Consider the following 27,975-nt stretch of genomic DNA (forward strand, 5'->3'; position numbering starts at 1 on the left):
CGAGCTCCCTGACCTGCACTCAATCTACAGCAGGCGGTGCCGGACCAAGGCCAGGAAGATCGTGAAGGACCTCAGCCATCCCAACAACAGACTGTTCTCTCTGTTGAGGTCAGGAAAGCGATTCCGCTCCCTGAAGACCAACACAGAGAGACTGAGGAGGAGCTTCTTCCCGCAGGCGATACGGTCTCTCAATCACACCACCACACAGTACTGACCCACACATATGGTTCTTACACACACACTGGACTTTCTGGACTTTGGTTTTGCACAACACTGGTCACTATATTCTTCATTTCCGGTTAATACTTGTACAGCTGCTGTTATTGTGTATATATTTATTTATATTTAGATTTCTTCATACATTCTTATATAGTTCTATATTGTGTATTTTGTTGTACAGTTATTTTATTTTCAACTTTAATTTATATATTTATCTTTATCTTATTCTTCCCAGTTAAATTTACCCTTCATTCTAATTTGTGTTGTACAGTTATTTCATTTTTAACCTTAATTTATATTTTATTCCTTCCTAGTTAAATTTACCCTTTTTAATTTTTCATATTTATTTCCTATCTTATTCATAGCCTTTTCCTTTTTTGTTTTCTTTAGGTCACGAGCAGTTGTCCAAGCATTTCACTACATATCGTACTGTGTATGACTGTGTACGTGACAAATAAAATTTGAATTTGAATTTTGAATTTATACCTTTTATAGTCCTGATGAAGATGATAAAACAGGATGTGCTTTACAGCATGCAGCATCCTTCATTTTCTCAGTCAAATCCACCAGCCAAATCGGCACTCGAGACTATGTACTGCACCAAGTTTGGCCTTAATTAAAGAAAGTGATTGCAAGCATCATCTGTGTAAGGTTTGGACTAGATCATGCCAGGGAAAGCTGTGTTTAAACCTTTTTAGGACATCATAGGATTCATCAGAGTCTTTGCAAGGTATCCAATGGCACCTAATTTTTAGAAAAACCAGCCTTAAGTTTTCCAGCTTTGATCTACTGATGGCGCTTAAGTATTTGAGAGACACAAAACATGGTAAAAAAAAATAAAAATCAGCGGGCTCTACCAATGCAGTGTGCAAATGTCAAAACTTTTAAAGATATGGCTCTAGGGGCTGCCATAGAGCCCAGTGGCAGAGGAAGAACAAGGAAGATGTAGAAAGAATTGTATGAAAAGTTAAAACACAGTGAGCTCCCCCTCACCTTCACTGGTCAGCCTCTAAGAGCAGAACACTTTTACTTTTGTTTGTCTTATAGTTTCTTTTGCCTTTGGAGTCTGTGTGTATGACAAACGCTTGTAGATAAAAGAGTGGGAATATCTGTGCTTCCTTCTTTTATCTGGAAGTTGTTTCTGTTGCTTTCACTTTCACTTCTATCCCATTAATTTTCCTCTGGCACTGTCTGTCTGTGCTGACAGTGATGATACCTTGTGTTTCTCCAAACCAAAAAGTACATAAGGACAAATTTTACTCTATATGCAGTAAGTCTTCAAATAAAACATAACATTTTTGGAAATGTACTGCATTTGGATTACACAATAAGTTGATGAAGTTTGGACATTTTCTTTCTTTTTTTATTGTCTCTGTGTGTGTGTGTGTGTGTGTGTGTGTGTGTGTGTGTGTGTGTGTGTACTACTTTGTAGGCTCAAGTCTGCCAGTGTTTGTCTTTTTAGGGGGGAGCCAGTTTGCTCATTTCCTGGCAGGAGTATGTGTGCATGTTTTTTTGTGTTCTGTAATAGAGCCTGATTAAGAAAACATGTGTTTTTAATGCAGATTAACAAAAACCAATCATTGGCTGACCTCAATTTTTCATTCTGTTCAGACATCGCTCCTCAGAGATTAGTCGCGAAACAATCAATCAAAAGCAGCAATCCTGCTCTCCCTTCCACTGATGGAGTATCGGCAGATGATGATGTTTGAAATGAATGATGGATACCCCAAACGGCACTGAATCTATAGACCCAGTTGTTAGCTCTCCGACACGTTCATCGTCAAATCCTTAAGTTAGACATTTATTTGTTTTACAGGGTGTTTCTTCTGGTCACAACCTAATTGGATTTTACAGAAATAATGAATTGGCCTGTTCAAGTCGGTGCTGTAATATAAAGAATATCATATTATAATGTTCTAAGCAAAAAAATAAATTAGTTGCTGACTTCCTTTGCTTGATTGAGTGGGTTTCAGACGTTGTTTGCTGAAAACTGCTTGCTGCACCAAGAAACTGGGTTAATGGCAGCAATGAGACTGAAACATGAGGTAAATTTGTAGATTGTGGTTGTAGCTTTATAGCTTACACATACAGCGTGCTGCTGAAGAGCTTTCAGTTTGATTTGCATGCTATAGCTGGAATTTCAAATCCATTTTTCATCATGTTTCCATCACTTTAAAATGATGATATACATAAAAAATTGTAAAAAAAAATAAATAAAGGGGTAACGGAAGTAAGTATTAACTTCATGCCACCATGTCCAAACACAGAGTGACAGAGCTGAGTGTAGCTAGACTAAAAAAAAATGGCTTTCTAGCTTTACAGAGCTCAGACCAGATTAGTCTGCTTCGCTATAGTGTCCTCTGGCATTCGGGACTATCCTATGCTCCACATCTCTCTCTCCTTCATTCTATCTACTGTTCTACAGTTCCTCCTTTAATTTTCCCTCCTCCTCTCTCCTTATTGTCAATGACTAGGGTTTTAATGATTATATCTGGCGGTGTCACAAATTAATTCCTGCCTCTCTGGCAAAAAGCTGTTCCCCACCTGATTATGCAAAGCAGGCCTACATTCTCTCCCTTTGAAGTGGAGGAAAAGCTGCTTAGAGATTCTCCCCTTGAGGAAACACTGCAATATGGGGAGCGTCAACAAACCAGGGTTCACACAAAGGTCAGCAATATGGTTAACCCTAATGAAGCCCCACTTCATCTCCACATCTCACCACTTTTAAGTTGTGCTGATGTTATGGTAGCGTAATGATTCGCTCATATCAAAGACTGGAGCTATTTTTCGAAGACACTCAAAAGTGGAGCAGAAGTAGGGCGGCCAGTATAAATAGCCATATAAATGCACTCAAATAATGCTTGTGTCTATGGCCACACGGAGTAGTCGGATGAAACCGGTGCAACGCTATCTCAGCAATGATGTCTTTGACGGTGTCTCGGAGGGTTGCTCGGAAGCACCGGCCTTATATATTTGATGCTTCCACACATAACTGCCTTTGCAAGAGCTTATTTTGTCACTCCATTATGTGCAGAAAGGTTGGAATATATGACTTTTTGTATATTATTGTCTGTGTTTACTGCCAATACACCTTTTTCTTCTGATCTGAGCAATCACAGGGTGATGAGAAGCTACAAATCTTTCATGAAATTTCTACTTTTCACACAAGAAAAGTCCTCCCAGATAATACATCACTGCAAAATGCAACAGTAACACTAAAGGGGTGTATGACAGCACATATGAGATTATTTCTGGACAGTGCCGTAGAGCAATAGCAGAAATAAACAGAGAAACTGTGTGTTAATTTGATCATTACTGCTCTTCCTGGCTATTAAACAAATCTCTCAGACAGAAAAACTTTAGTTTCTGGTCGAGTCGGCAAACATTTGGACTTGTTTTTGCATTACTTTGACAACATCCAACATTCACATTGAGTATGGGTGTTTAGACAGAAACTTGAAAAATTCTTTGAGGACTTGTGTCAAAAGTAAATAAGGCTTGGAGACGGTGGTGCTTGTCTTCTTATGTCAACTCCCATTCTCTACCATTAAAAGGGAATTTAAAAAGTCGCTTCAAACAGACTAAACTGTGCAGGTGTTTTTAACACAACTCTTACATCATCAGCTCTCTCCATCTTGGTTTCCTTCGCTTGACTGGGTGGCAGCTTCTTTTCTGCCCATACTAATAGGGTTTGTCCACAATCAGAGAGGCTAGGACCACCTGGCCTATGAAAGCCTTAGCCACTCAGTTACTATGTGGTTCTCCGCTTGAGCAGCACAAAACTGCATCTGCCATCTCTTTACAAATTCACTCGCTTACTACACTCACCATTGTTTAAGCTATCATGATTTCGTAATTCCTAAATAAACATTTTCTTAATTGGTATTTATGTGTGCGTGCCTCCCTTGTTGTCATGGCCATGCAGCCCGCTTTGCGACACACGCCTGCACTTCCAAGAAAATAACAGCAGCAGTTCAGACTCAGACACAGACCTGCCAACAGTTTCTGCAATTCTGACAGCTTTGTTCCTCCTGCAGGAAATGTGTGTTGTTGCTTCATTTTTTAATATCTGTCTGAGTGTGTGAGTGCTGTTTGGGTTTGTATTTTCATTTTAGCCAGCAGCTGAGTGGAGAATATTTTCTAAACACGGCGACGTTACAGATTTACAAGCTTTCTGATGTGTGCGCATGTCCTCTGAACCAAGGTGGTCGTCCTTGTTAACCGCAGAATGGAAAGAAGGTGGATTCAGAGGTAAACAATACATTAATGTTTAATATAGAAAAACTCAGTTTGTTTTTATTGTTGCAGCGGTCACTGGGAGGCACTAACTTATTAGCTTTTTAGCTTATACGGTGAATTTTTTGACTGCTGCTAATTTACATATAGTTTCTGCAGCAATATTGCTGCTGACTAAATATAATAAGTCCTGTATTCACTCTTGTTTCAATGTGCATTGAGTCACTTCCAAGTTAACCATCGCCCTCTGAGGCTGCTAAATGCTTCAATTAGATAATTTTACTGACAAAGAGCTGATGGTGTGAAAACAGTGAAAATGAACCAAAATGATACAGATACAGGGTGGACAAGTAAACAACTGGCTGAAATAAAAAATAAAGCCTTCCTAAGCCTAGGGGGGCAGCGGACCTGTGGAAAAAGAAACTCGTGAGTGATCAGGTGGCTGCTTTCATGCCATTTTCTCTTTATTTCACACAAACTGCCATAAAATACTGCTCACATGTGTTAAGTACTGGAATATTGTCTAAGTTCTGTCTTTGATGCGGATAGCTCGAGGTGAGTTTAACTGATGTGAGCAGCGTTCTATTTTTATTTGCTTAAATCTCCTGCAACACACCCACACACACACAGAGAAGCCAGCAGCTACAAACAACAAAAAACTGTAGCTGCAGCACTTATAGTTTAGCAGATGGTTGGTGTTGCACTGTTAAAACAGGAGCATTTATGACTTTCTTAACCACGTTTGTTTTGACACCGATGTCTTTATATCTGCGTGTCTAAACTACTGCTGCTGCTTATTTCCTCTTGCATAATTGGCACAGGTAGGCACTGTGCGTATTTGCAGTGTTTTTAATCTAAATTTAAATTTTGGTGTTTTGCACAAAGTTATTGTGCAAGTTTAGTTATGCCATTTCACTTTTTGTCCCCGTGCATGGTAAGATTTTATTTCCGTGTTCTAATCCGAGCTAAAAACATGGGTCCCCATGACTTGCCAAGCTGAGGGACCACAAGAATGCCAAGTCTGTGGCGATAAAAGGACACAGAAGCGTCTTGTGTCTTCGGGGTTGCCTCCTGAGTTGTCTGTCCATGTCCGGGGTTAGAGCTGAACGTAAAGTATTTAGATAAAGGAATGGCAATCTCCTCCCACAGGTCTTCAGCTTCAGCCTCAGGAAAGTCCTTCAGCACCGTCTCAACCACAGAAAAGTTCTCAAAGCTGGACAGAGTGCAGGTTGAATAGACCACAGTGCCTCCTGGACACACCGCCAACAGTGCAGACCTGTAATCAGCAGACAAATATTCCACCTTAGACCTCAGCTAGAATTAAATTGCATCAAAGAATATGCTGTAACCATTCAACCAACCAATACACATTTTCACTTTAAAAAACTGTATATGCTGTTTCTATATTGTGCTTGTTGGTGTTATTTGACTGATTTAACTGCAGTCTGATCTGCAAACTACAACTAAAACTGCAACTGCTACAGCTTCCACTTGACTCTCCAAGCTATTTTGAGTTGGAGACCTGAAACAAAGTTTATTTACCATCAATCTACCTGAAATCTTTTTTTCAGGGAGTTTGTAATTTTACTGACGGTTGGTGCAGTGTTTAGCAAAGTCACCTCTTAGTAAAATGGTCCTTGGTTTGAACACAAGAGACATCTAGGATCTTCCTGTGTGGAGTTTGTGTTCTCTCCGGGTTCTCCGGCTTCCTCTCACGGTCCAAAATCATGCTTCTTATGTTAAGTGTTGATTCTAAATTGACTGTAGATGCCCTATAATAACTGGGACAGGCTCCAGCTGGATAACCGGTTAAGTAATGGATCACTTCCTCCCTGACTGATCCTTTCTCAGCTCTCATCTTTCTTGATTATCTAATTACTTATTTAATAACGATGTTCCCACAGCAGTTCTGCTAAATCCAGTTACTCTTCATTTCTTGATCTACAAGTTTAGAACTTATCTCTCATTTGTATTCACTACTGGACTACGGTACCTTCCCTTCATTCCTTCAGTGCATTTTAATTGCGTGCTCATTAGGATAGTGAATGTTTTTTTTCTCAACCTGTAGAGATATTAGAGTACCATAAGGCTAATGCATAAGCAGGAATTTCCAATGTCAGAATGGGTGCTTACCTAAGCAGCTGTGCTTGGAGTGAAGGAAGCCTGGCTCTCTCCTTCAATCTTTGTTCCCCCTGCTGGCTGTTGCACGAATACAGCCAGCTCCTGTCATTAGAACATGGAGCATCAACCAAAACCTACGGCAGCGAGAGAAAGGAATGCGAGTAGTTGGTGCCCATGTCAAAGAGGAAGAGCAAGGGAATAAAAAAATGTAAGGAAAATGAAAAATGCTGCAGGTGTCTAAAATAATCCACATAAATGTCACTTTCCCCACGGCACCTGAGCCATCAACAGACCAATTTTGGTCAGTGGAGGTGGAAGATAAATTTCGCCTAAAAACCAAACCATTACCATTTAAATAAAACTGAATAAAAGACAACAGCTTTGAAGTTTTTACATCTGAACTTTGAACCTTTCAACAAGTTTGTTCTCAGATTTTGGAAATCCCTCAAAAAAGCTCCTCTGCATTTTGTTTGCACTCTATTACCTTTCAGCCTTTTTCCCCTCCTACGGTGCCTTACTCTAACTCTTTTTAGCCCTTTTCCTTTTTTCAATATTGTGTTCCAATATGAGTCACTTTGAGTTCTTTGATTCCTCCCAGCTATTTGTCTGCTTCTTCTTGGCTCCTAGTTTGAATAAACAGTTTTCTTTTTTTTCCTCTCTGCTGAGTTTATTAGTTTCTGTTCAAAGGCTTGCTGTCCTCATTCATTTGTAGCTGTGGCCTTGGAAAATAAGTGTCACCCCATTTTACAGGACAAAATCACATGCTGCCATAAACATGATAGGATTTCTTTGCCAACCTTGTCATATAAACCCGCTTCGCTCTGCCCAAAAGACCGTCCGTCCTGTGCAGACACAATCACTCTGCTTTTTAGTGAGTGAGGCAAAAATGACTCCAGGGTTTTGGCAAGCCAGTCCCGTCTGTGAAGATCTGGTTCATTACAGCAGAGAAGCGCTGGAACACAGCACAGGGCAGCATTACTGATTATAGTATTCAATGCAAATGGGTTATTCGCAGCAGACAAAAATATTCCTTACAATCATCTGCAGCGACTTAGATGCAAAGTGTGTGTTTAATATTCAAAATAAAAGCCAACATGTTTCTTTTTCCCCCAAGTTCTTTTTACCAAGCACACATAATCTGGAAAAAAGGCTACACTGTGAACATCCCTTTACTAATAGAGTAATTCATTTGGGGTTGTTTTAATCCGATTAAGTATAAATAAAATCAAAATAAAGTCTTCTAAAAATGTCTCTTTTACCTGGGCTCGCACTTTGCATTATGGCTAAGGCTTTCCCCCCAGGAGCAGAGCAAAGATCCAGAACCTTTTCGCCATCTTTGACTTGCAAAGCCAGCACTGGAAGCAAGGATGCAGCATTGAGGAGGTAGTACTGCTTCAGCTGGCCAGGCCTGTGAGCCTGAGAGGGAAATCGCAGGGGGGACGGGTGGATGTAGCACTGTAATGAAGGAGGAGGAAAACTGAGGGCGGGCTCTGACTGAGAGTCCTGACCGAGTGCAAAGGAGCTGTTGTCAGACTGGGGATGGGGGTCACCTGGAGAGCCCTTGGAAATGCAGAGAGTTGACAGAGTATCTTTTCCTTCTTGGTATTTAGAATTTAACACCGTGGAGGGACCATTAGAATGCAGCACTGAGACATCTGCTTGTGGCAACAATGTGGAAAAGCCCTGGGCTCGAAGAATCTGTGCAATGCCTGTCACTGCAGTGAAGCGATTGAGCATGATGCCATACTGCCATGACTGAGGGTCCAGCAGCACTTCTCTGAGGGACAGAATTAATCTCAGTTTGGAAAAGGTGGAATTACTGTCCACGTGCATAATGATTACTTCAGGTGAAATTTACCTTGCATATGGCCACAAGTCACCAAGTTCCTCACTGTACTGCTGGTCAAAGTGATCGAGCACTGGTTGACACAAAGTTCTTTGCTTCTTGTGCCTTTTTGTTACCTATTACATGAAGACCAGGCAGAAATAAAATTAGGCAAATCTATACAAAGTAAACTTAAAATCCACTTTAGGCACATTTTCTGCTTAGACGTCGAAAGTCCCACTCAGGTAAAAACTTTTTTAGACCACTATCTCAGGAAACACATCTTAAATAAACACTACATACACTGATAAATGTACAATTTTTAATTTGTTATTCTATTTTCCAGCTCAATAGTTTATGTACAAAAATAACTGATGTACATTCAAGTTTTGCTGATGTTCCCTTTAGGTTATGGAAGAGTGAAGTTACAAAAAAAGAAAAAAGAAGAAGAACTAGGGTCTTATACAGCAGCTACCCCTGGTGGATATCCAGTGTAAAATCAACCCTGGGAGGTTTGACTGTACGTATTACATGTAGATCTGGTCAAATTTATTATCCCAACTAGCCTGATGGGGCTTTGACGTCCATCTTTATTGATACTTTGAATAACTACAAGAATCTGAGTCAACTGGTTTAAATAGCTATGAGTTTTTATTGCAGTAAATACAACAATATTTAAAAACGCGAAAACTAGCATTGCAACTAATAAAAAACATATTAAAACATTTTATTTAACATTAACATTTACAAAAACTAAAATTTTAATTGGGACGAGCAAGCACACTCTGGAAACTGAAACTAGCCTGGGTTAAAAAAAAAAAAAAAAAAAAAAAAAAACCAAGACGAAATTAAAAAATCTGATTAAAAATAAATAATGAAATACAAAACTATAATAACCACGCTGCTTTTATTCCCCCTGAAAACATGCAAATAATAGATTTTTAAATTTAAATTAAGAATTTTCTATTTTGTTGAAAAAAGTAAAAAGTAAATGACAAACACGGGGGGGGGGGAAGTAGGATACATCATATTCCCTGATGTTTGTTTACCTGGTTATTTCGGGGATCCTCTGGATTAAGCTGCTGAGATACATTATCGCGGTCTGTGTGACAGTTACACCAGCGACACCGCCACAAACGTGTCGGCGTTAACTTCTTAGTTTTAAAGCTAGATTTTCTCCAGATACGGCACAACTGCGTTACTGAAAACATTTATTTAGCCCGTCTTATTGATACTGCACAGCTGACACGTCCGAATTTATTTTCGGCAACGTTCAAATCTATTTGACACAAAAAACACAGGCGAACACTAAAAACTAACGAGTACGTTCCTCAAATCCTTCCCCTCACTACAAAAACGGTGCTTTAGTTCCACCTATTAAACCGGAAAACTGTTGTCGTTGGTAAGGGTGTAATAATGGACTCAAACCTGGCGGAGACAGGTTGACTTACAAAATATCCAAGCATTTAAAAAAAAAAAAAGAAAAAAAAAAGAAAAAAAAAAAAAAAAGCATTAGACCCAGGTGAGGAAGGACTTTTGTGTCTACATAACGTACAATGTCAAGGAACCGATTTTAAATGGAAATTTTAGGAACTCTGTTAGCAGCATAATCCAAGGGATTTATCTAGTCTCAGTGAGGGTCGAATTATTTCGTTTCAAATAGACGCAATACAGCAGTTCTACAACCATCTATAACATATGGTGGAGCCTCTGCCATGGTTTGGGGGTTCAGTTTATCCATAGATGTGTGGAATTGAGTCAGATTTTGATCATGTAATTGACTATGACACACACACACACACAGTAAAAGCATACCTGGATAGAAAAAACAGAATTTGAACACTGTCGATCATGGACTGGCCTCTCCAGAGATCGGACCTCAACATTTTTTGCCTTTGTGTTGTATTTCCATTTAGGTTTAGACATTTCAATAAATCGCTGCACCCATTTCCATGGGCATAATCTAAATAAATAAGCTACATTTGCTTTTAAATCACTTCATTCCACAGCTTGGCATTACAACAGTACGAGTTTCTTTTAAAAGGGAACAGGTCCATGATCCTACCAGGTATCCCCCATTATGTTTATTGAAAGCCCTCCCACCTCCCCTCACAAATGTACAAAAACATTTGAGGAATTAAACATTTTATTTCTGTTACTGGTTGCATGTTTGTTAACAAAAACTGCTGATTAAATATACAACGAGGACACAACAGTCCTTGAAATGTTTTGCCAGAGTTTCATACGTGAATGGATTCAGATCTTTCAAGAACACAAAGATAAACATGATAACCAGCAATCACACAGCTGTTCAAACTGCTTATTCTTGTTAACATTGTGAGTTATCCTTTCACAGCTGGTTTTACATGGCGAACAGAATGAGGAATGCAACCATCAGACAGAAGAGACCCATAGCTTCAGACAGAGCGAAGCCCAGGATGGCGTAAGAAAACAGCTGCTGCTTCAGAGAGGGGTTCCTGTGAAGACAGAGGGGCCAGTGAGATCAAGTAGTGCTGATGCCTAAGAAGTACAGCTAATGAGGCATGTTTAGACCAAAGTTTTCCATGATTGACTTGGCTTAAAGCACAATCAATAATTAGTCAGTGCTAAATAAGTCTTTAATATCTTATTTTCACGAACAAACATTATTCCTCTAACTTCACTTTCCCAGTGATTTTAAGTGATGCCATTTAGAATGAAGTATGCCAAGTATCTTTTGGTTTTATAATTAATCGCCAAATGGCAGAAATCTACTCAGGTCTCCTCTTTCTTTTGTCATTACCTGTTCACTAGGTCACATTATTTTGAGAACTTGGGTATTAAGTAAACAAGACTAAAACGTTCTCTTCTCGACAGTAAAAAAATAAAATAAATGGCCTCATTACTACTACAGGGGACTTGTTAAATTTACCTGGCATATCCAATGATAAGGCTGCCAAACACTGTCCCAATTCCGGCTCCAGATCCAGCGACTCCCACAGTGGCAGCTCCTGCTCCAATGAACTTGGCAGCAGTGTCGATGTCACGGCTCACGGCGCTGGTTTGGAATCCCCGCAATGCCACTTGCTGCTGGGAGACACCGCCGCTCAGTGGTGCCAGAAGCGAAGCAGTCTGAAAAACAACCACCAAAGTATCAAACACAATAATTCCCACACGGTAAAGTTTACTTCTAATGCAAGCATTACTTCTGCTAAAAATTTAGACCCATCAAATAAGACCTCTCTAAAGAAAACTTATTTTAAGATGTACTACATCTAGCTTCTAATCGTACCTCATCACATTATGGCCCATTTTTGTGGGAACATGAAGATTTACCGTTATAAAATTTAGTTACTAGTTATTGAGATTCTCATTTAACTTTAATAACCCCCACATGGAGTTTTCCCCATTTGAAGATTATTATAGTTGTATATTTATAACAGAAATACACAGATGCACAGTGTGTAGGGTTGCAAAAACAAAATGGAAGATGTTTCATACACTCTCGTTCTGTTTGTTCTTTCATAACAATGAATTAGTCATTTTTGCTTTGGCTCTGACCACAGACAGCATGTTAAATCTACCCGATTACGATATGTGGCCATAATTCCACAGTTAACAATTCAATATACAGTTCAGCCTGCAGAAATGTTTCTTTGGGATAATGTGAGCAGGGTGGCACTATTTGTTGGTAATAAAAACAATCAATGTGCTTCTTTGTTAGAAGATCTCAAATATATACAACTACTGCTACTACTACCATTTAACTTAAAATAAAACAAATCCGTATTTTACCTTTTCTATTTTTTGCACAGTGTTAATATAGAAAATGACAAATGTCACTTGATGAATGGTGTGCTCTGCGGGCAACTCACCTCTGCTCTCCTGCCGTCTGACACTACTGCTGCTGAGAGCGGTCTGTACAGCGCCCTGGATCCAGCACGGACCTGTGTTAGAGGGGGGAAATTGTTTTGACATGATTCGCCATAATTTATGCTAGAACAGCATTAGAAAGACCTACATCAGCTGCAGTGACAAAGCTTTTACATATATATAACACTACAAGTCAATAACAGAGACCCATTAAAATGTTTCTCTTGATTCTCTTTTCAAGCCTTACATGGAATACGTTATATCCTTTAGATTAAGTTTGTGGACTTGGAGGAAATGATGGAAAACCAAAACAGTGAGCTTCCTCCTGATTAGAAGCTAGGACGTCCTTGTAGGTATGAGCATTAGCTAACTTTAGCAGAGGGTCAAAGACTGCTTCGCAGCCAGTGTTAGCAGCCTACTTTATAATAATTTACAATGACGGAAGTGCAGCTAACAATACTCAATCAGTAAACAGGCGCAGTTTAGCAATTATCAGTTTTCATTCATTCAATCAAACTGACCAGAGAGGGCGTGGAGACGAACTTAGAGCAGGCATACATTACGATGGGACGTTCTGGTCAGGTCACCCACAGCAGCTGGAGTTTATCCGAAGTCTACAGATAAAAACACATGAAACACAAAAAACCAAAGCATTAGCTATTTGACACTGCGCCTTTTGCTAAACAACCAAGTACAAAGTCTGCAAAAATCAGGTAGACACGCAATTAAGGTCAAGAGGAGAAAAAAACCGCACAATACCGCTAAAGGCAAGTTAGCTGAAAATCAGACGAGCTACACGACGCTGTGAATAATAGACTACAAAAATACGGAGCAACAAAGAACACTTAAGAGCATATATTTAATTCAAACCCAGTTTCTGACAGAGGAGGCTAGCACTCACCGGTTTGCAGTAGAGGTCGAACGCACGAGAGGCTTGCGCATGTGCAGTGTCACATTTATTGGTTGGTTTCCGGTGTCATGGGAAAAAAGTGATTTCCGGTATCTGCCAAATTGATCACCGGCATTAAAACTTTTGTAAATGACTTGTTGGCGTATAATCTGTCAAATATGTCCCAAATATATCTCTCATGATTTATATCAATGCATTTTCGTCCAGAAGAAAATTCTTGTTACATGGTAGAAACTGCAATTACTTTTTGGCAAAGTGACTTTATGTACTGACCTGAATAAATGTCACTCACATAAAAAAAAGCAAAAAAAATTTTTTCAAGAGAGATCAGGCTGAGAAATATGATCCGGCTGCAGAAATTGCACCAAACGTAAGATAAGAGTTCTATAAATATATTTTAAGTCGCCAAAAGTACTTGGTTGATGCTAATGTAGATTAAAAAAAACGCAGAGTCATTAAGATAACAAAACTGGTAATTCATGTATCTTATAACTCTTTCGTAAATCGTGGTGGATACAGTATACTTACCAATATAAGCAACTGACAGACAATTGACATGAAAAACACAGGAATATCAGAAATCACCTCAGAAGGAAGCATTATAAAAACTTTCTGTCAAATCCAAAGTTCTGTACTGTTTTTACTGAAATTTATTTATTTATTTATTTATTTATTTTACTAATGTTTATTCAGTTACTAAATCTATGCATCTTATATGGCTTTATTTTTTATACAAATTCGTTGTATTTGTGTTATGGCCAATAGATGGCGACATGATGTCTCATCTGAGAAAGGCATGTGTCACATTTGCTGTACATGTTATTTACACATTTTGGGTTGCTGATTTAAAAAATAATGTCAGTTTTTCTTTCTCATTTTGTTGTTTCACAAGTGGCAATTAGAAACACGATCCAGATGTTTTTATTATTATATTTTTCTATATCTTTGAATGTTTCACTGCATCCAGTGATGGAGGCTGTTCCTTGTCTGTACAAATATCAGTCTAAAAGGTGTCCTACTTAAAAGCGGCAATTACTCTGCATCCGTGGGAACTGTTCATTCTGTCCAGTTAACAGAAATACATGAGAATATGGAAATTGTGTTGGAGAAGCTGAAATATGATGAGAACAAGCTGGACTTAATTTTTAAAAACTAAGTATTTGTGACTAACTGTATGTGATTTTTTTCCATTTGTGTTTTAAACATCATTCAGTTACATAATATCAGCTATTTTCTGGAAAAGAGTATAAATCCAGGGTGGTGTAGTGATGGTTTGTTTTTTCAGGGTGGTGTGAACTAAACTATACTTGATTATGTAATGTTGAAAGATTTAGTTTCTTTAATAGTGAAACAGTGGAAAAATGCAAACATCAGCAGAAGTAATACTTAAGTAATACTTAAGTCACACTCATTGTGCAGTATTATAATATTAAACACCTGGCACACTATAGTTGAGTTCAAAAGGTTCAACTGTAATGCCTGCACGTAACCACAAGAGGGCAGAAACGCACCATTCAGAGTTTACAATATCCACTTGAACGTGACACTTAACAATATCACTACCAGCCGTGCCGTCATGCTGTTGGCCTGATATTCAGCCAAATAATTATGCAGAATATGCTGGATCCATATTTAGCATATCAATACATCCAGACGTGAAATATAGAAAACTAAGGCTTTCTGTGTTTCTCCTTTAGCACTAGAAATAGTCTCCACACACACCATTTAAAGCCTTTTGCACAGTCAAACAGTATAACCAGAATAACGGATAAAGATTAGACCTGGCTGCTTAAGAGGAGGCGTCTACAAATTCAAGGACGGTTTTGATGATTGCATCATTTATTTCATCGTGGAAAGACCAAGGTGGTGGGATATATGGAGTATAATCCACCACCTACAGTGTATTAAAATTTTATGCATTTATAGCACCGTTTAAAAATGCTCCGAAATTTTAATTTAAATGTGGTTGTATGAAGCCCTTGTCTAATTACAAATATTTAGCTTTTTATAGAAAGTATGTATTATATTATATTATATTATATTATATTATATTATATTATATTATATTATATTATATTATATTATAACAACATATCATTCTCATGATATTACATACATGTAGCATTGACCACCGCGCTGTGGCCACTGCTCATAGATCAGATCAGTTGGATCCAGACAACACATTTCGTTAAGATAATTTAGTGTGTGAACCTGAACACACTTGCATCGTGACGATGTGAGGCTATAACATCCCACCTAGAACCATCTCCTAGATATATATCAAATATTTATACTCCAGCTTTAAGTGGGTTTCCCCTCTTCAAAGTCTCGAGACTTCTCTGGCCGCCCCCTCAGAAGTAAGCTCCATTTGAGGATGCGGAAGGGAGATTCCTCAGCTCTTCCAATCATACACCCCCTCCGCAGCATGATGTTACCATTACGCACCACTACAATAAACGGAGACGCGAGTCTCCGGGGCGAATCCCTACTACGTCACTCTACTCCTGTATAAATAACCCGAGCAGCGACTCTGATCAGACTCGAGCAAAAACCGCTTTTCGGCTACAGCAACTTTTTATACCAAGGATTACTGGATTGCCTTCGTTGGATTTAATTTTCAGCACCGAGTAAGTGTTTTTAAGGGGCCGCTGGGGAGAGATTTCAAGCTTTGGTTAGATTTTGACCTTTTTTTGTGAATAAACATGTGGGCAGGTCAGGTCGACCATTTTTATATATATTTACTTTAAATGTGGGATAACAGCTTTTATTTTACAATATGACTTACAATGGTAAACATATTTGTAAAATGATCTCCCACTGTATTTCTGTGCAGATCTTGATAGCGCTTCTTTCTTTAAATGTGGCTGAAATGATCGCAAATTTACGCATGGCACATCTATCCACAGATCCTCGATAGAAGCACAATGACTTTGAACAAGGGTGACAAATTGAGGAACATGGACAAGAGGAGAGGAAGCGTGCCCTTCCCAATGAATTTACCCAATCTACACAGGAGAAGCATGCCCGTGGACGACCGCGACCTGCGCGCCACGACGCCACAGACGGGACAGACCGACGAGCTGTCCAATTTACTGCGGTGCACGTCCTACTCCCCAAGCGAGCAGCACCGTGGCAGCTACGCCTCAGACTCCTCCGACTCGGTGATCTCCACCAGCAGCGAAGCGGACTCCCAGGTGTACAAAGTGGTTCTCCTCGGGGAGCACGGTGTCGGCAAGTCCAGCCTGGCGCGCGTCTTTGGAGGAGTTGAGGATGCTAGTCACGACTGCGATGAAGCAGGTAAATGGTGATGCTGGGGATGAGTCATCAACCATAGCAACCCACACTCTCAGACACACACAATGAAGATGTTTCATTGTCTGTGAAGATATGTAATAAATGGGCATGCCAACGGCTGCTTTATTTAATTTTATACAATACTGAACAAACACTAAAATATATAGAAGGACGGTTATAACATATTTTAAAGTAATATTACTTTTTAAGTGCACTATTACAATTTACATCACCACACTTATTTCCAGTAGATTTAAAACAAATGCTGCAGTTTTTTAAATTACAGAAAGGCTGCACTAAAGCTGTACAATTCAGTATTATATGAGGACTGTGCATGCATTGATTATTGCTATTTCCACATACAGTGCGGCACCAGCTGTCAGAAGCACACCCAATAGCACTATGTGAAGGGAACCTACAAAAGGCCAGTGATGGCGTGATCACAAACTGTGATCTGGTTTAATGAGTAGACTCAGAAAGAAAAAAAAGTGCCAAAAATCAGAGTGGAAAAAAAAATAGCAGCAACACACTTTGACAGCAAACACGATTGCTCAGATAAAAGACACTTTGCTCTCCCTGCCAGTGTGTAACACAATATTTATTTTTCCTCCCTTAGGAAACACTTACGATAGATCTATGTTGGTGGATGAAGAAGAGGCATCCATCGTGTTGTATGACATCTGGGAACAGGTGAGACTTATATATTATTAATGAAGTGTTTGTCCATTTGCATTGATTCAGGGATTTTGAAATTGTAAAAGGTGCATTCAGCCATGTATGATGTTAAATTTAGTCTCTGTTTCTTTCCTGAAGGATAACAGCCAGTGGTTGAAGGACCAGTGCATGAGAATGGGAGACGCCTACATCATTGTGTATTCAGTGACAGACAAATCAAGCTTTGAGAAGGCATCGGAGCTCCGCATTCAGCTGCGCCGTGCCAGACAGTCAGAGAACATTCCCATAATCCTTGTGGGCAACAAGAGTGACCTGGTGCGGTCCAGAGAGGTGTCCGTAGATGGTAAGTGAGATTAATAAACTCGATCTTAAAATGTGCAGTCAGGGGCGATAGATTTGAATCCACTTGACTAAAGCCTTGCTTGAGGCATTTCAAGACAGAATCTGACAGATGGTTGAGCTTCACTGATTTTGCTAGGGTCAATCCACTTTTCACAGCTGACTGCTCAGGTTGATTCAGGTTCCTCTGCAGCTCAAGCAATCTGCCAGAGATTTGCCGCTTTCATGACTTAGGGCTAATTCGTCATCTCTAAGCTTACAGTTTTCCATTTCAGTGTGAACTTTCTCAGGGTTTTAATCTTCTTTCCTGTGTTCTGCATTACAGAAGGAAGTGCCTGTGCAGTGGTATTCGACTGCAAGTTTATCGAGACGTCTGCATCACTTCACCACAATGTGCAGGACCTGTTTGAGGGCATCGTCAGACAGATCCGTTTGAGAAAAGACAGCAAGGAGGAGAACGCCCGGCGCATGGCCAACTGCAGACGCAGAGAGAGCATCGGCAAGAAGGCTAAAAGGTTTTTGGGTCGCATGGTCGCACGCAAGAACAAGAAAATGGCTTTCAGGCAGAAGTCAAAGTCCTGCCATGACCTAACAGTTCTCTGAGTGACAGATGGGACAGAAGGACAATTTTTTCCCCCTTGGCCTCTGAAGACCAGATGCTGTGTGTTTTAACACTAACCCAAAAGGACTAACAGAACTGTACTGAAATATATTTTTGTTTTCTAGACATCAACCAAAAGCAAAAAGAAGCTATTGTTAATGAAATGACTGATGTTGTTTGAGTTATATCATGGTGATAACCTGCATTTATTTTATTGTCTGCCTTAAACACATTGTCATCAGTATGTATGAAAAAAAAATCCACAAAGGCTTGTTATTTCTATGTGCTGCGAAATTGCCTTGCGGTTAGGTTAATGTTGTGCCCTTTAACTAAATGGGTAGGGGGTGGGGGGTGATGTATATACTAATATTTGAGTCACGCTGAAGGCAACATACATCTCATTGTATTGTAAGACAAGGCAAAGGATAATGATGATAGGTATTCTGGAGTCATATTTTACTTGAAGTGTGGTACGCAGGTTCGTGCCTCGGCAGAGTTACTGAGGACTATTCAAAACATCTGTTATTCTATGTTTTTTTTCCCATAACGCTGAATTCAGGTTGTGAATGTCTGAGTAAAGCAATAAGTTATACTAGTCTTGTGAATTTTGACATGATTTGAAAATTCTTTTTACGTTGAGTTCCTTTTTCAATAAAATATAAAAAACAATCCATAAACTGCCTTCTGTCTTTAATCCCAAGGCACCGAGGCATTCAGCGTAACGCAGCAGAAATTGAGTAAATGTGGACGTACATCCTCATCAATATTCATTTGATCTTATCGGTGCAATGGAACCTCACTGGTCACTGGTTTTGCAGGAAGGAAAACAGGCAGTTAAGCATGTTCCTCGCAAAGTGTTAACCATTAATCCACCAAAAGGAGTACAAGTGCTCAGTTTTTCCACCCAATTTAAACTCCTCTCACACCTCTCAGAGGGAGCACACGCATCATTTGGAGAAGGTAAGATGAAACATTTTTGTTTAGAGAATAGAGTTTGTTTATTAATTTTCTTTATTAATTGCATGTTCCTATCGTAATTACTGTCGAGCTACAGTATACCCACAGCTTATCTTTTGTACTTTGGAGGCTTTAATTGCAGCTAGAGGAGTTTGTAAGTGATTACCATGACCATAATTCAGAGTGATTGGGTACTGCTACACAGCTACAAGATATTTGTCAGGCATTAATGATGAAATACGCTTTGTTTTTAGATTAACCTAAAAAGAAATTTACTTTTGCTTTCCAATCAAAAGTGTCTTTCTTGTTGTCCACTGTGTGGGCTCAAATGTGGCATTTAGTGGTTTCATAGGTGGTTGTGCATTTGAGTGCACGCTGTTGCTCATTTAAAAACTGCGAAATCCTCTCGTAAGTGGTGCCTCTTTAACAAAGTGTTTGTCGTGCTAAGACCAGTTGGTCTGAAATGCTATGATTATACATTTATCCCGTTTGCAAGGGGGAACATGGCTGAGAGAGGAGCTACACCAATGCTCTTCACAGCTCTCATAGTAAGCAGATTTTTTTGTATTACATTAACCTTTCATACTAAGATAACATTATTGCATGAACCTTTAGCTGCTACCAAGACAATATTTTGTTTCACAGTGGGCAGTACTTTATACATCTGCACCATGTGCTGGGACGAATGTTAAAATTGGTGTCCCTGAAAACTACGATGGTATTTTCCCATGGTATCTAACCAAGGTAAGGCACTTAAAACTTCTTGTACTTCTTGTGCTCATTTTCCAAGAAAGCAGATGTGTTTCTCTAAACGTAACCTTTTTAATCATGGCGATTAGGTAATTATATATCTAAGCAGAAATACAAGCTGATTTGATTTCAAATGCACTTTAGTAAGAATTCTGTGTTGTAAGCGTGACCTTTCACTATTTAAAAGTCAGAAATGCAAAATTTAATCAAGATTTAACATTTAAAATCATCATTCGGTAATCAGTAACATGTTGAAAAATAAACTGATAGAAAAGGAAATTATGCTGCAAACCAAAGCTGGATCTGTGTGTTTTCCTGCACTCAGACCTGAAAGTGTATAAACCTGGTAATTGGCATGTTCACAATGCTTGTCAGGTGTCAGCCTCAGTCTCTGCATATAGTCCATTTGGGTGGCAGACAGGATGTTTAATTCATACTTGTCAGTCAGACCTCCTCTGGGTTATGCAACAGCATGAATGTTGGCATTTTATTGGGCTGGACTGTGGTGTCGTCACGTCTTGTATGAAACATAGGAATATATTTAGGCTTTGATGTCAGTCTGGGTGTCATTTTGACTCACACACAAATAGCCTGTTAATGGCCACAATGGAGGATAATAACCCCACTTTGTGTTATAAATGGAATAGACATAATAATTGCTTCACATTCGTTTAAGGCAAAAACCTTTTCATGAAGTTGCGTTCGTCAGAGAGGGCTAAACTCGCAGATTACTGTAAATACGCAGTTTCAGCGTCTGCTCTAAAGTAGATTTTTCAGACGCTGCTATATTTTTTCTTCAAAGCATCCATGAGCGTCCTCTCATTAAGCACTGCAACATTGTATGGATTTTTTGTAATCAAGTAATTTCGTCATTGGGGAAGTTGAATGGCAGGAGGCTGGTAAATAGAAATTCTGAAGCATATTTTACTGTCAATAAAACACTTATATAAGCTCAAACAAATCAGCCTGTTGGTCCATTCCTGCTTTGGTAATGCCCTTTCACCCACCCAGAAGACCTCAAAATAAATCATAAATGCAGTGAAGGATGATGTGAGAGCTGGGACGGGGTGAGATGGAGGCAGATGATCTGTTGTGGTGGCCCCTGAAGGGAGGTGTCTAAAGAAGGCGAAGAAGAAGTAAAGATGTCCTACTCAGTCTAACTCAAACTCTATCTTATTCAAACATAAGTACACTTTGTGGCTCTTTTGGGGCTATTTTAAGCAGATTAGCACACTTTTAACTAACAAAGTGAATAAAGAGAGACAAACGCGTAGCCTCCAGATGAAGACATCGGATTTAGATTCAACTTTGAGAATTTCCTTTATCTTTTATTCAAGTATTTGAATGTTATTTTTTTCACAAGAAGCCCAAAGGAATGTTGCTGCTTGTTGGCAAACCACAGCTCTGCTTTCTCATAAGGCACATGGAACAAATGGTGGTCAGCTATTGTGGGAGCTCAATTATTGTCTCTTAGTGAACACGGCAGAGAGTAAAAAAAGCTCAATTTTAACCAACTTACCAGAAAAGGATAAAACGTGAAGAGCAGATTATCGCTTGCACTTTAATCATGCTGCATTTGTTGCAATGTCATCTAGTTTAAATGCAGGTGCATCTGTGTAGTTGCTTGTAGTGCATGTTTTTTCATTAACCATTAACCAGGATGACAAACTGATTGTTTTCATGCATACTTTTTGTCTTCATCCCCACAGCTTCAAAGCCTGCCATCTAATTATAGTGACCTGGTGGTAACAGGAGATGATGAGGGCATATTTGGAGTCGATGCTCAGTTTCTGTACGCCCTAAAACCACTGGACAGGGAAAAGCAGCCATCTTACTCTCTGCAGGTATAAAAACATTTCTTTTCTGATCATAGTGCACCGAAAGCAATTTTCAGTCATGTTTCGGCTAATGAATGACTTTCTCCAATGTGCCATACAGATAGTTCACATAGAAAATACATTTTTATACTCTTGTTTGTTCATAATGATCACGTGCTGTTGTTCAAAGCAGTTTGGGGCTGCTAAACGATTCGCATGAACAGGGTGGACGCGGGCTCCAGCGTGTGTTTCTTACAGAACATGTTTGTGTTCGCGTCACAGGTGTCCTTCAGAACGTCAGTGCATCATCAGAGCTTCAATGTTGAAGTGTGTGTCATCGACAAGAATGACAACGTGCCTACGTTCATAGAGGAGAGCATGAGAGGCAGCGTGCAGCTCGGGCTTCTCAAGGGTACGAGAACCTTGCACTCAGATGTGAACGTATTACACAGCCAATTTAAGGCTGGGTCACATTCGTCAGTCCTGATTTATGAAATATGCTGAATGTCGTCAACAGTGAAAAAACATGCCTCATATCTCCGTGGAAACGGCAGTTTAACCTTAACATCAGTATAAATAGATTTAATAACGTTGCAAACAGCATCATTTCAATCACACACACACAAAAAGACTTTGTCATGGGTTTTGGTGATCACATTTATTTGATACAAAGGCCCCAGTGTATTCCATCTGAAGTCCTTTCGATATACACAGGGTCTAGCTCATAGTATTAACTCAATTATGTTTTTATGTATTTCTCATTTAAGAAAACCATGATGGTACATACACCTTTGTGTTGATCAGCTTTCTGTTTGAATTTCCCACAAAGGTCAACTCACTGAAGCTAATTCTGTTACTGTTTTACTCTGTCTGTGCAGACTAGGCATTTTGTAGAGTTTTCATCTTTTAACTTTTAAGATTTGCTGTTACACAACCCATGTTTTTGTTCTTTTGCCTTCACATCAGCATGTTTTCTTGGTATAGTTAGGATGGAAATTGAGACATTTTGTCCCACTCTTTAATTCTGTGTCACCCGTATCTCTCAGGAATACCATTCATGCAAGTGGAAGCGCTAGATCGCGATGACCGCAACAGTCCCCACGCTGATCTGCGCTTCAGCCTGATGGAACAAACACCCAGGATTCCCTCCAGCCAAATGTTCTCCATCCATGCCGTCTCTGGGGAGGTTTCACTCACTGAGGAAGGTCAGTCTCAACCAGCCGCTGAAAGGAAATAGTCAAGATAATTTTGTGGGGAGTGTTTTATCCATAAAGGGAATCTTCAACATATATTTTCCCAACAAATCAGCGTGGAGGGTCACCTAGAGTGCAGCGTTACAATGTAGGTTTAACTTTCTGCAATTTGAGAGGCCAACTCTTTACATTTATTAAAAATTGCTTTCTTATTTCTTAGGAGCTTATCATGTAGACAGTTTGTCCTCTTGAATGATGAAATGGCATGCAGTGAATTCTAATGGACCGGATGCTCCTCTACCTCATTCATTCATCCCGTTGCTCCATTCAGCAATGAAATCAGATGCACTAGCAGTCACGCATGCCAAAGCAACAAAAGGAAGCAGCTCTGTGTTGGTATGCTGTGGGTCATGAGCAGTTCTTTTCTTTACTTTCACTTCATTTCACAAGGCCACAAAACCATTACACAACCTTACTGTTTTCTGTTAAGGCTTTAGAGACCCTTAATCTGGCTTTTCAGTTTTTGCTTGCATCTTGAAACAGAGAGGGAAACATGCTCACCATCATCAATGTCGAGCATTCTTGACTTGATTTGCAGTCATAAACAGGTTTATCTTCACCATCATGCACAAGACTTGCACTGATTGGTCTACTATGTTGCCAGCAATTGTCTAGATTTCATGTGCATGCATAGTTTTTGCTTGAAAAAAAAATCCAGATATTGACTATGGCAAACTATTTTTATATCTCTTTGACAGTGAACCTCATTATTATCTTCTTCATTGTCACAATGGAATCTAAATTGTAGCCCATGTATGAGCTGCTGTGAGCTCTTTTCTGCAGATATCAACACTGAAACGATGCACTTCAGTCCACCAGTGATTTAGCATCCAAGTGTCCAATAACCTTTAAACATCTAGTGTGTGTAAACGTTTCTAAAACACAATTCTTTTATTTAAATAAGTGATTTAAATAATTCCATATTAAAATCAAAAAGTAAATTCTCTGTAATATCTCATTTATTTCCACATGAATGTGCTTAAGTAAAGGAAATCTGTTATTGTCCAAATATGTTGTCTGCAAGAGCACAATACTCACACCAAGTAATCCTTTTCCCCCATAAAACAAAACAAAGAATATCAGGAAATATTTTTATTATTGATATTTTCCTGAAAAAGCTGTTGGTGGTCAGTTTCTAATCATAGAGGCAGACATATGTACAGAACCTTTAAAACACTTCTGAGAAACGCAAGTTGAAGTTGTTAAAACAGGATCAAAATGTGAACATAATGAAAAGTCTTGGAAAAGCCTGACATCACAAAAAAGCCAGTAATGTATAAATATTTGATACAAAAGTATTACAATAACATTATTCAGTGATATCGCTTCTAGTCCAGCGGACACACATGCGAGAAATTCTTGTGTGCCAGTGCTATTTCTGTAGCTTTGGAATTGCCCTTTGCTACGATTTGGCAGGAGCTGGATGACTTTCACACTTGCCGGTCCTTTCTGGCCCACGCTGCTGATGATTTCCACAAGATGAGCAGCAGTGAAAATTGCCTCCTTGATTTTTGCACCTTTTCTTTAGGCTACCTGGTCACAATTACACTTCAAGTCGGCTGTTTATGTTATTTTGCTTCCATTTAACAAAGAAATTGCAAAAGAACGGATAGAAGGAGCACTCAGACATGTGAGGACATGTTAATGCTTTGATTATTGGAGTGTCTTTATGGTATTATGGTGTGTTTGCTTGTTTAGCTTTCAGGACTTTTGCCTTTTTGCACTCTGGAAAGTAAAACATATGTTCCAATAAAGTGCTGTCTTGTAGAAAGTCTTGTAGGCTTTCTTGTATAATTTATGCCTCTGTCACCACCAGGAGCCTCTACTCTGGACCCAGAGATGTGTGGTCGTTACAAGCTCTCAGTGATGGTGAAGGATATGGCTGGGAGGGCAGATGCCTTCTTCTCCGCTGGCATTGTTACTGTTGAGGTGACAGGAAACACCTGGGCATCACCTGACCCTGTACGGCTTCAGGAAAATCTTCCGGGCCCTTACCCCATACCCATCTCACAGGTCAGACAGCAAAACACCAAAAAGATTGTATTGACTCAGCAACAGTTCAACACAAATGCACCATGTTAGCACTGTATGCACCATCTAAAGTAAAGCCCTTTGTACATGATTTTAAAAAAAAAAACAATTAAATGGTGCGGCATTATTAATGTAGTAAAAAGATGTTATCATGTTGCAATCAAGCAAACGCTGTCAGTAGTGTGGTCTGAGTAAAGTGGCCTCACATTGCTTGTTGCTGTTTTTAGTGTTTCCTTCTAAGTGACCAAATACTAAATTATTGAGGCTGTTCAAATGCCATGGATCCTTTCAGGCCACCTCCTGACTGAATCACTTTAACTCCCATATTTACTCACTCACTGCTGCCCGCCCACAAACCTACCATCACTCTGAGGGGTATTACACAAATCTTACAGCTTTAAGCCAAAATCTAAACTCAAATACACAGAACATATGGAGTGCAATTTTAATCGTATTGTACGGCTTACTACAAATATTTGAATATCTTGTATAATCTAAAGAAATGTCCAGTTCAATAGAAAGTCATTCCTATTATTTTTTGGCACATTTCTCTTCTTCTTGCTGCTGTGATGTAACCTTAAAAACTACTGTGTAAGTATTTCTATCCAACTGAGACTTATTGTAAATTGAATATCTTTGAGTTTTAACACCTTTAGTTGTCCACAACAAAATATCCAAAGCCATCAGCTTGTAAAGAGACATTTGTGATTTCATGACATTTCTGATTAAATTAAGTAAATACTAATTAAAAAGCAATGAAAGATGAATTGATAAAGAAATCTAAGTGTTGCAGCCTCACAAAGGAGTGTTGAAATCAAAAGTAAACTTTGGTGATTGCATGAAGATATGAGTACGATTTCATGTCTGAAACTTGAAATACCATGGAAAATTTTTGATTGCCATCTTTTCTTCAAAAAAAGCCAACAATCCCACAGAGCCGGTCCCTTTTTCACACTGGATTAACTCCAAAAAGCATCTCATGGTATCTATGTAATTTCTATTTATAGGTTGGTGTCTGAGCCTGGTCTTTTCTAACCCTTTGCTTTTTATAATGTTGCCATATCTACTACATGTCTATTAATAACTCAATAATGTAACACATGGCAAAAAAATCTGCTTGCGGTGGTAGTTACCCTTTGTCAGGAAATCTTTTAAATCTACACCTGCATTTAAAAAAAAAACTAATCTTAGTTATTCACTTCCGAGAACTGTGGAAACAATGGGGCCTGCAGAGCTGAATATAAAGCTCAATCAAATTGTGAGAATCGCTTTGGCCAGCAGGTACACCGCAATACCTCCCCCTCCTCTGGTTTTCTCCCACCTCCCCCTCACACTCGCCCTCAGTCTCTCTTCTCTCCTGTTCCAACGTCCCCTGCCACCCACAGAAAATGTGTGGATTCACAAGCGTGGGCTGATTTGATTTCTTTTTTGTCATATTTTCAAAAGCCAGTTCAAATCAGCTGCAAAGTCTACAGTTTTATCTTAAAGGTTTAGTAGTTATTTATAATGTAATACTCCGGCTCGGTGACCTTTTTATTATTTAATATCAACACATAGCATCTGTGTCTCTATATGTAAACAAGGCTGTCTGGAAATCTTTCAATGAGCAGATTTCCTGTGTGTTTCTCTTTTAATTCCTAATGAAAAATGTGTTAGTAGAGTGTGAAATGAGCCCTCTTGTTTCTTTACTGAATCATCTATGTGAACAGTAACTAAAATCACACAAAACCGGATTAGATTAACATGGTGTTTAGTTGGGGGAAGCCTTATTGCGCCCACGCGGTGTTCTAATACTGCTGTGCTCAGTAGGTGGTGGGGCTAACTGCTGTTATGACACATACATAGAGAATCGTGTCCAAGAACCCACTCTATACATCCCACCTCCCCTACTGTCTCAGATAAATGAAGCAGTCATGTCGGCATCTACTCAACTGTGACAAATCTTGTGTTTTACATGCTGACACCGTCCTTGGTGTGACAGATGCCGAAATCAACCTGCTGCTTAGCACGCGCTCTGCCATTGTCCTTCCCTGGGTAATAGTCAGTTATAAAAGTAAGTGTTGACTGGTGTTATGATTAAATTTTCTGAGTCTGCAATCAGCAAGCTTCGACTGGATATTAAAATATGCAATCCAGACATATGAATTCGATTGCATCACCAGGGCTATGGGGATTCATTTTAATTTGTTATCTATTGCATGTTTTTCATTGCCTAAAAACTTAGATTGTGTAACGCAACCACTGAAACTACTTGAACTCAGGACTGTAATCTATTGAGACTCAAGTGGGAGTGAGGGCCCCAGTAGCTGCGAATGAATCAAAGCTCTTAAATACTTCGAACTGTTAGCGTTCACACTGGCATGAAATTTCAGTATTTATTGTGGAATTAGTTTGAGCCCCACTCGAACTCTGTCATGGCCTCATGATCAGTGAGTAATATTACAGATGATACTTGTACTTGTGGTGCCTCATCAAACATTAGTCATTAGAAACCTGATTGTGTTAAGAATAGATTTTATGGAGAAAAGTTTTTAAATAACTTTTCTCCAATTGACAATTGAATGAACTGCAGCACACCTTGCTACCACCTCAGTATCACATATCAGAGAAGGCTATCAGCAGGGTGGGGAGTGTCCATGCTCCCTCAGGTGTTCATGATAAAATTTAGCTCAAAGTAGGCAAAATGCAAGGTGGTTGGGTGCCCATGTCAGTATTGTAAAGTGATGGCTTTAGTGTTGTAAAAATAACAAAAATAAAACAGTGTTACAGGCATAGAATGGTGTTTTTCCATCAGCAAAGTTATTCCCAAAGAACTATTAACAATAAACTTTACATATCACCACACGCTGTGTAATCTTGAAAAACTGTGAAGAAATTGAACAAATGAAGAACAAATGTCATGCAGGTGTTAGACCTGAAAAGACTATCTACAGTAGATGAACAGTTTCTGGAAGTCATGTCCTTGAGAAATAGGAAAAAAAATCAGTAGCGATGTGACACAGGCCCTGAAAGAGGTATCTGGCTCTGCAGCTGCTCCATCTATAGTTCACTGAAGCCTTACCAGAAATTGTTCACTCATGGGCCAGCACAGGACC

At 39.3% G+C, this 27,975-nt stretch overlaps 4 protein-coding genes across 5 annotated transcripts in view; 2 read left to right on the forward strand and 2 right to left on the reverse strand.

The window, feature by feature from the left end:
• Window positions 1-4,898: 4,898 nt before the first annotated feature.
• Window positions 4,899-9,763, reverse strand: nsun3 (NOP2/Sun RNA methyltransferase 3). The gene is made up of 6 exons (XM_026165953.2): window positions 9,451-9,763; window positions 8,435-8,538; window positions 7,836-8,353; window positions 7,374-7,528; window positions 6,589-6,710; window positions 4,899-5,731 (listed from the first exon to the last, which is right to left on the reverse strand). The coding sequence occupies exons 1-6, from the start codon at window positions 9,610-9,612 to the stop codon at window positions 5,398-5,400; spliced, it is 1,395 nt and encodes a 464-aa protein (XP_026021738.1). The 5' UTR covers window positions 9,613-9,763; the 3' UTR covers window positions 4,899-5,397.
• A 766-nt stretch (window positions 9,764-10,529) lies between these two features.
• Window positions 10,530-13,251, reverse strand: LOC113021345 (ATP synthase F(0) complex subunit C3, mitochondrial-like). 2 transcript variants are annotated; one of them, XM_080293737.1, is made up of 5 exons: window positions 13,155-13,251; window positions 12,775-12,867; window positions 12,256-12,327; window positions 11,313-11,512; window positions 10,530-10,878 (listed from the first exon to the last, which is right to left on the reverse strand). In XM_080293737.1, the coding sequence occupies exons 2-5, from the start codon at window positions 12,811-12,813 to the stop codon at window positions 10,764-10,766; spliced, it is 426 nt and encodes a 141-aa protein (XP_080149863.1). In that variant the 5' UTR covers window positions 12,814-12,867; window positions 13,155-13,251; the 3' UTR covers window positions 10,530-10,763. The 2 variants fall into 2 exon arrangements, with proteins under 2 accessions (XP_080149863.1, XP_080149894.1); XM_080293768.1 differs by having other exon boundaries at window positions 13,013-13,186.
• A 2,306-nt stretch (window positions 13,252-15,557) lies between these two features.
• Window positions 15,558-18,749, forward strand: rrad (Ras-related associated with diabetes). Its single transcript, XM_026164002.2, has 5 exons — window positions 15,558-15,790; window positions 16,070-16,460; window positions 17,074-17,147; window positions 17,271-17,475; window positions 17,797-18,749. Exons 2-5 carry the CDS (start codon window positions 16,088-16,090, stop codon window positions 18,072-18,074), a joined length of 930 nt encoding a protein of 309 aa, XP_026019787.1. The 5' UTR covers window positions 15,558-15,790; window positions 16,070-16,087; the 3' UTR covers window positions 18,075-18,749.
• Window positions 18,750-18,975: 226 nt separating this feature from the next.
• The window catches only part of cdh16 (cadherin 16, KSP-cadherin), a 28,774-nt gene continuing 19,774 nt past the window's right edge, over window positions 18,976-27,975 (forward strand). The window contains exons 1-7 of the mRNA XM_026165987.2: window positions 18,976-19,032; window positions 19,526-19,577; window positions 19,675-19,773; window positions 21,489-21,623; window positions 21,879-22,008; window positions 22,643-22,801; window positions 24,666-24,862. Coding sequence (XP_026021772.2) covers window positions 19,533-19,577; window positions 19,675-19,773; window positions 21,489-21,623; window positions 21,879-22,008; window positions 22,643-22,801; window positions 24,666-24,862 — 765 coding nt within the window. The 5' untranslated portion in view covers window positions 18,976-19,032; window positions 19,526-19,532. The remainder of the gene's footprint in view (window positions 19,033-19,525; window positions 19,578-19,674; window positions 19,774-21,488; window positions 21,624-21,878; window positions 22,009-22,642; window positions 22,802-24,665; window positions 24,863-27,975) is intronic.

Source organism: Astatotilapia calliptera, chromosome 1 (assembly GCF_964374335.1).
Source record: "Astatotilapia calliptera chromosome 1, fAstCal68.1, whole genome shotgun sequence".
Taxonomy (NCBI): Eukaryota; Metazoa; Chordata; class Actinopteri; order Cichliformes; family Cichlidae; genus Astatotilapia; species Astatotilapia calliptera.

Coding starts and splice junctions, on each gene's coding strand:
- LOC113021345 (XM_080293737.1), bottom strand. CDS start 12,813: ATGTATGCCTGCTCTAAGTTCGTCTCCACGCCCTCTCTG. Junction 12,328..12,774: donor TCGTCTCCACGCCCTCTCTG/GTCAGTTTGATT, acceptor CCTCTAACACAG/GTCCGTGCTGGATCCAGGGC. Junction 10,879..11,312: donor CTTATCATTGGATATGCCAG/GTAAATTTAACA, acceptor CTGTCTTCACAG/GAACCCCTCTCTGAAGCAGC.
- nsun3 (XM_026165953.2), bottom strand. CDS start 9,612: ATGTTTTCAGTAACGCAGTTGTGCCGTATCTGGAGAAAATCTAGCTTT. Junction 7,529..7,835: donor AATGCAAAGTGCGAGCCCAG/GTAAAAGAGACA, acceptor GCTGTGTTCCAG/CGCTTCTCTGCTGTAATGAA. Junction 5,732..6,588: donor CTCCAAGCACAGCTGCTTAG/GTAAGCACCCAT, acceptor TGCTGATTACAG/GTCTGCACTGTTGGCGGTGT.
- rrad (XM_026164002.2), top strand. CDS start 16,088: ATGACTTTGAACAAGGGTGACAAATTGAGGAACATGGACAAGAGGAGA. Junction 17,148..17,270: donor TGTATGACATCTGGGAACAG/GTGAGACTTATA, acceptor TCTTTCCTGAAG/GATAACAGCCAGTGGTTGAA. Junction 17,476..17,796: donor CAGAGAGGTGTCCGTAGATG/GTAAGTGAGATT, acceptor TCTGCATTACAG/AAGGAAGTGCCTGTGCAGTG.